The sequence below is a fragment of the Opisthorchis viverrini genome (assembly GCF_000715545.1).
Source record: "Opisthorchis viverrini unplaced genomic scaffold opera_v5_41, whole genome shotgun sequence".
Lineage (NCBI taxonomy): Eukaryota > Metazoa > Platyhelminthes > Trematoda > Opisthorchiida > Opisthorchiidae > Opisthorchis > Opisthorchis viverrini.
Genome location: NW_008751697.1, coordinates 831,953 through 839,644, shown reverse-complemented (window position 1 = coordinate 839,644; position 7,692 = coordinate 831,953). Strand labels below are relative to the sequence as shown.

The window sequence follows — 7,692 nt, the reverse complement described above, 5'->3', positions numbered from 1 at the left end:
AGCTAGCCAGGCCGAAGAAGTTGAATGGGTTGAAGCACCCCACCTTGAGCCTCTGACCAAAGGTTTGAATCACGAGGTAGCGGCTGACAAGGTTCCCTTCAGGGACTCTTCCTAGAGCCAGTTACTCAATAGTTTGACCTATTGGCTGCAATGCGCTAGCATGGTCCGAGGTCCGGAGTAAAGCATTATTTTCTGACTCCCCATGCGACGGTGCATAGCAGATGCTCCTTGAGTAGCACCAGACTCCTTGGTTCGGAAAGCATTTCGACCGTATTCAATAATGGGCGGGCGGTCACGATCAACCACTGGACGATCAGTGTGCAGGTTTTATGGCGTTTCCGTGGGGAAGCAGCATCGCTGTTCCCATAAATATGGTTATGCCAAACCCCAGAAAAAGACGCAATCACACTCCGATTACAGTTGTCGGCGTGATTTACCTCCAAACCGCCTGGTAATACGATTTTTCGAAGTAGGGGAGCTCGAAGTTCATCGTTGAGCTGCTCCCCATCGGTCTTCCTTGCATGTTTGAACCATAAGGACCTGAGTTCCAGCCCGCAGGACCATCGCAGCACAGAAGCCTGAACATCACAAGGTGGCAGCTTTAAGTCGGTACAACATACGCGATTAACGACCGGAAAATATCTAAGCACAAATTTTCAGCCGGGTGGCTTAGACTAGTGGCAACTCCCCAGAACCAGCCAGTTGCTCCGGGATCACCAGACACACGACCGGCATATACAAGGGTAAAACAATTGCGAAAGACATTTCCATAGAGAGGAAGCATAAACCTAAGTATCAAAACCACATGTGAAGAGCCATCGAGCTCATATTACACACCCAACATCGCTTTGTCCTTGGCCGAAGCAGCGTCACAACTCAGGTTCCCCCCAGGATCACCTGGTCTTCATAAAACGAAACCCCGAGTGACTCAATAATCAACCGGATTCATAATCGAAACCCCAACCTTCCTCCTCTTTGACGATTGAACGAGCTTTCACAATGACCCAAATATGAAAAAACGCTTTAAAACTTAAGTACATGCTGACCAGGTGGACAGCGACCTTGAAATACGCAAACGGAGAAAATAACCATTCTAGGTAGAGGCAGTGGGATCAAAATTGCCCAACCACTGATCTAACGCGACTAGTAAAGACAAAATACCCAAAGATCGTTTATTATTTCACACGAAATGCACAACCTCCGTTCTAAACACGTGGAAAATACGTCAATCTGGTGTCCAAATAAAACAGGTAATTTGCAACTCTAATAGCAAAGGCATTTGAATGCAAAAGCAAAAGTATCTGATTAAAATTCGAAATCCCCAGCTCCACCGGGCTGCTGATCGGGTGCCACAAACTGAAATTCTTGAGCAGAGGTGGATGCCATCGCAGGATTTGTAGAATCTGCTTCAACCTGATCAGTAGACTGTTCACCTTTGGACTCATCCTAGATAAAAGAATAAAGTCCATATTTGAAATAGTTACCTATGAATTCAGTGAGTACCTGTCCAAAGTAACTGAATTAAACTCAAACGATCGCTTAGGGAACAGGGCCGTCATGTCGATAATTGTTGGTCACCTAGAAGTGAAAACCCACAACAATCTCCAAGAAACCCAGCACCGATCACCCAGACCTACACGAGTCAAAGATCCGAAAGACAAACTGACGTGCACAATCCATTGCTGAACTGTACAAATGCATCTTAATTGTTTTGATTGTTGCTTGGATTAAAGATCATACGACAAGCTTTATACCTTAGTGTGCACAGAGAACAGATGACAGTTTCCATCTAATTCAAAGACCTTCAATCAACCGAACGTAATTCCTCAGGCATACGTTCCCTTATCAGATGACAAGAGTAAAAAACCGCTCAAGTGCATGGAAGCATCAAAAAGTTCATGAAAAGACCATCAAATTGAAGTGGAATCACAATATAATGAAACTGAGTAGGTGAGACTAAGCCAGTGCCAGGAAACCATGGTCTCCAGCTTTTACTCAGTATGATTGCCTTGTACCAACCAGTAAGTCTGACTTTCATGTCAGTATACTGAGGTCTCAAAACGACTTGATTGCATTGGACAAAGAGTCGGCTGTTTGTAGGTTGATGACGGGAAAACAATGCAGACAATAAGCATGAAACCGCTTATCGAGTAATCTAAGGGGATCGGATTAGCCATCCTGAATACAGACGGATTTGTGAGTTTACTGAGAACAAGTTTTGGATTTTCTGGCGAGATTGATCAGATGGTTAGAGCGCGAATTTACTGACCGGAAGGTCTGTGGTTCGAACCGGGTCTCTACCTCTCGACTTCGACTGTCTAGGCTTGGGCAACCTGGTAGTACCCCAGCCCCCGTGCTTCCTTTGGGTGGCACGGCAGCTAGGCACCGAAAGGGTGTTACAGCTGAATGATTGTTGTTATATATTTTATATTATACAGTTTTGGATTTTTGGACAGCCGTTTCACAAGGGTTATGTGCTTTAGGAGTTGGCTGTCTAAGGAACGCAATTAATTGATCCGATAATTAATCCGATATGAGAACGACAGATCGAAAAGTGTTAGAGGTGAGCAGTTACATTGGCAAAACCAAACGACAGTGTACTAAAATGTGTGAAAGTGGAAGCCACAAAACAGCTATTATATCGTCTGCCGCTTTTTGTATACCAATTAGAAGCTAAGGGAACTTGCATGCCCATCGTATGCGTCGTGTAGTGTACCGTAATAAAACTGGTGATAATATATTGCAAGACCAATCATATGAAGACTAACAGGATCGTCACACCGAGTGTTAATTATTCTCCGGCAATCTGAACTCCGATATTCTGAAAACTGTCGTCCATTCCTATCTCGTTAAGAAACAGGACAAGGCCTTCATAAAGGTTTATTGAATAAATAAGACACTGTCAGTTTCACCGGTTTGTTGTTTTACAGTGGTAATTTGCAAGCAGCCCATCAAGTAGGGCCATCAAAGAGCATGAAAACTTTAAAGACATCTCGTAAACAGCCGGATTGAAAACTCGACGATACAAGACGAACGCCGACGGAATACATATTGAATGCCTTAAGGGAAGCCGAATAAAATAAGGCTCAAATAACTAAAGGCTGACGAATTGATTTCGAGTAACAGCGATGACGCTTAGTTGTAATTTCCTACACTACACGCTCCAAAATTCCAGAAATAGCTCCATTGCTCAGTGAATCGAAGTTCGATTAATCGATGGTTCGGTGAACTGAAGTTCACAACTGAACTGCGCAGCACAGGTCCTAGTTACAATACTCCACACAGTGTACCTCACACACAAGGAATCTCCAAGTGGTCAATACACCAGGGAAATACTTTAGTGCTTCGGAATTCCCTACGATGGACTACCCCATCCAAACAATGAGGCAACAGTAATCAACTTCCGGTAAGTTCAGCTTTATGGAAAAAAGAGATACTCGTAAGTAGTGCACATTTGTTGCCCTACATCATGCGATTCACCGGCAGAAAACGACCTGAAAAGACTCAAGATATGAATAACGTCGATCCAAGGAACAGAGTCAATCAAGCAAACACAACCTAATATAATCCTTCTGGGCCCTGCTGAGTGTAGCACCGAGAATGAGGTCGACCACACGAACATCTATTACGAGCTGACTGAACGGCAGTACTACGAAACCGCAGGCCTCGATAAAGTCACTCTGGATTATAAGCGAAATACATAAGCGGCCGATCATTCTTAATTGAATGAAAAACCGTTTCGAAAAAAGCTGGCGAAACAATTTGTGACCAGTGGTGCGTAGTTTACAGCTGGCTGTGCAAGTTCGAATAAAAATAAAATGGAAATTGTATGAACCCAATCACATCCGCAGTGTCACAGAGAACTGTTGACGTAACGCAAGTGCATGTTGGAAAATCGCTTTCAATCTGTCGCCCAAAAGGGTGAAATTCAAGGGAGACGTGTGTACTGTATTCTTGAATTTGACTGAAACGACTGTCTTTCAGTGACTAATGTTTTGAGGTGAAAACAGCTGTTGTTGTTGCGATGTTGGTAATTTTCTGGAAAACCTAACAGCACTGAGCATCGGGAAATGAAAACTCATTCACAGTGGAACCAAGATAACTTGAAGTATCAAATACGAAGCCTGAGTGGAAGACAATGCTTTCGGGCTGGTTTGAACAATATCACAAACATCCCACGAAATTCCGGAGGTTCCTGATCCAAACTGCACATACAGTGGATTACATTTCCCAAAAACTAAATGTAAAAAAAACTTGAATGCATTTGAGCTGCAGCCGGGTGACTCCAGAATTAAACTAGGACGACACTCTGGAACAGTCAGGGAACATTCGGTAAGAATCGCTTTGAAATGCGATAATTTGATCCCGATAGTCTTGAAGGTCACAGTTACTTATCATTTCAAAGAATGCGGTATTGAAACACTGAAATCTTCGATGGCTTTCTACTGCGAACAGACATGGCTTCTTCTGTAATGGAATTTATATGAGCTCAGTTGGAAAAGACCGCCTCAAGGTACACAGTTATTAATACCCAAGAGATGCACGCTGTACTCCTTAACCAGGATTTCATTTGAGAACTCGAAGCTACACTGGCCAAACGACTGAAGACCTCTCATGTCAATGATCGAAGCGGTGAAGTGTCACATGCAACATGGTCCTCGGAGTCGTCGTGTCCACTAACCTTAGAGAGTCTAGCTTCTTGAAAACATTTGGTTTCTGAGAGGAACACGGCTAGGCGATACGGACTTGTTGTTGAGCCCAATGCGAATACAGAGCAGTCCGTAAGTCAACCAGACAGAAAGCCTGAAAACATGATTTTCAACTGGATTCCCGTAAAATTAAAATTTTATTACATCGTTTATTATCATCAAACTGTCGCATTCGATAACGTTTGGTGGGCTTGTGAGAAATAATGATTGGAACTGAATATCCACAAATCCCCTGAAGAAATACCTCCCGACACTAAATAACATTTTGGTCCGTCCATCCGAGGTCCCTAATTGAAGCCTTACTCCGTCCGAGAGTTGAATTCATGGACTCATCCAGCATCTACACGGTTCTTTGAGCGAGCTAAATGAAACCGTCAAGTGAATTTCGATAATGTCCAGAGATCTGGGGTAAAGTGTGAATCGATGAGCAAGCAATTATTGTTCCGCATGTCATCTGGTCAGAAAAGTCTGCACAAGCATGTCATTACAAATATGCTTCCAGAGGCCTCACCAGAGTCGGTGGGCGCAATCTGCAATTGAACACAGAGTGCGGCCCTAAAAATCCAGCACAACTCGTCACATCGTTAGCTGACCGATCTTAGGAAAACGATGACACTGATACGAAACGAGTTTATGGCACCCTATATGGGTGACAATTCTCATAATTGACTTTTTACCTAATAGAATAAAGTAGTCGCTCGAAACCCGACAGAACTTTGGCGTGACGATCAACCCAACCAAACCGTGAATACTGTTCGGAAGATCGATGAATATATTTGTCACAAAAATGGGGGAGGCTTACGTTGTCGTTGAAGTACCGATCAATCAGCTCGTATGCAAAGGTATACACCTGTTCGTTCTCGTGATCCTGTAACTGCTCCAGTTGATCCAGACCACCGCATGTTTCTAACTCAATACACGCGACTTCGAGCTGCCCGAATTGCTCTGAAATCTTAGGGTGGGAAAAGAGGATTAGTGCATTAAAAGGGTTAGGAAAACAAGCTAGATAAGCAAGTCATGTAAAACACAGAAATAGGACTGGTGATGCTTTGAGCAAAAACTGCACAACCCTTCGTTGATACTGTTCTTCCAGAAACCGGTTGGGGATCCCGGTGAACTAGGAGGCCAGTTGTTCACATCAAGGTCAATGAAATTGACTGACATGTTTCCAGATCACTCAGTTAGTGAGCTGAGACTGACCCTATCAAATGGGAATACATTCAGAGAACACCTTCGCTTGACTGACCGTAGGTTCCAGGGAAGGGTGATATTCGTTTCCCGTTGTCGCAAACTGGTGAAATACCCTGTTGCTTTCTTCGCATTTACTATAAACCGATAAGAGGTTTACGTGATAACTTCTGGAAGGGATTGGGTGCCGTAACCTTGTAGGAAACTGTACTTTTCAATGGAATTTCATGCAGCGGTGTTCGGAACGGCTCCCCAATCTCGCCAGAAAGTACGACTAAGTCGAAGGGTTTTATCGTGAAGCGTGAATGTAAGGTGCTTCATCAAACGAAATGACAATGGTCGTGGTGCATCACGTGGTGTGTATGTGTTCCACGATGGAACGGTGAGCGGTTGCACCATGCACGTACACAACTTAAATACCCCAGGAATCGGTATAAACCTAAGGCAAATACAATAGAACACTAGAACTATTGGCTTGCCTGGTTGATGAAGTAAATGAGGGAAACTGACTGAATCCGAAATGGTTATCTCCCAGTTACGAAAGCATGAAAGGCATCGATGTTTCCCGCAATGGATACGATCTGGACTGCAGTGAAGAAATATTTCCATCTTGTGCTACCTTTTAACAATTCACTTGATACCGCAGATCACGGTTCCGAGTAACTACAAGACCCCATGCGGAAAACGTAGCGTAACGTGACCGTATGGCGTACTGGCTGAACAAAAGGCTAGACCGAAGATACTGGCAGTCCCTCGTCAAGAATGAAATCCGTCCACTATTGTGAACAGTTTGTTCACTAAAATATTTTTTCCACAAAAAGCAGTGATGATAAAAGTATATAGTCAACAAGTGTTTCCTTTGTGCCTTAAATATATCTTGGTAGAGTGCATTTTGGCGAAACGCATCACCATAGCTGATGTCAAAGTTACTGAGTGTTGTCCGGGGTGATAGCGAAAGCATACCTGGAACAGCTTCCGAAGAGATTCCAAGACCAGAATGACGACGCGAGCATCCGAAACCGTCAAAAGATTGCAGATAGCAGGCATAACTCGTTGGTTCATTAGGTAGCCACACTGCTCGGCAGATCCGCCATTGATCATGTTGCTAACCACCCAGCAAGCCTCCTTCTGAACGCGGAATTCACCCTGCAGAAAAGGCAGAAATCAACTAATATTCGAAAAACACGTGTAGCTGAGGAAGTAGTGTGTTGAATTACATAAGCTGTTAAGGAAAGTGGCATCACTAATGCTAACTCAGAATTAATACGTTAAGTATAGCCACTTCCGATTGCTCCATACCACTTTAAGATTACCTCAAACCATCGTACGGGATTGGCAATATCTGGATGAAATCAGGAAGCTAACTTCAACGCTTAAGTGACCCATAAGCTTCCTTAATGGCGCTGAATACTCCCAGCGATAAAAACACTTTTCGGGTACGTGAAGTATTTTTGTAAATACGGTTAGCTGCATTCGATACGGAATTGTTTGCCAACAATAAATATATCAGCGGACGCATGCTGGAAATGCGTTGTTGCGAGTAAACCTGCGAATAGATCATCATCATCATCAATGACAGCAACATCAGTGTTGGGACTGATGCTTCACTGCCGTACAACCATAAAGTTCGTTTATATATATATATATATATATATATATATATATGCATTAAAAGCCCTACAGAGAAGAGAAGAGAAAAAGAGTGGGTGAGGGAGAGGACCTAGTGCTGGCCTATGTCAAGCATACTGAGGTGCCTACACCTCCAACCGCTCAATCAGACAATCTGGAAAGAAAC

General features: G+C 43.6%; 1 protein-coding gene across 1 annotated transcript in view; it reads right to left on the bottom strand.

Annotated features, from left to right (window-relative positions):
- Positions 1 to 1,160: 1,160 nt before the first annotated feature.
- T265_03028 (hypothetical protein) overlaps positions 1,161 to 7,692 on the bottom strand; it is a gene marked incomplete at both ends in the record, with an annotated part of 16,410 nt that continues 9,878 nt past the window's right edge. The window contains 3 exons of the mRNA XM_009167417.1: positions 1,161 to 1,446; positions 5,512 to 5,661; positions 6,861 to 7,043. Of these exons, the coding sequence (XP_009165681.1) occupies positions 1,306 to 1,446; positions 5,512 to 5,661; positions 6,861 to 7,043 (474 nt within the window). The remainder of the gene's footprint in view (positions 1,447 to 5,511; positions 5,662 to 6,860; positions 7,044 to 7,692) is intronic.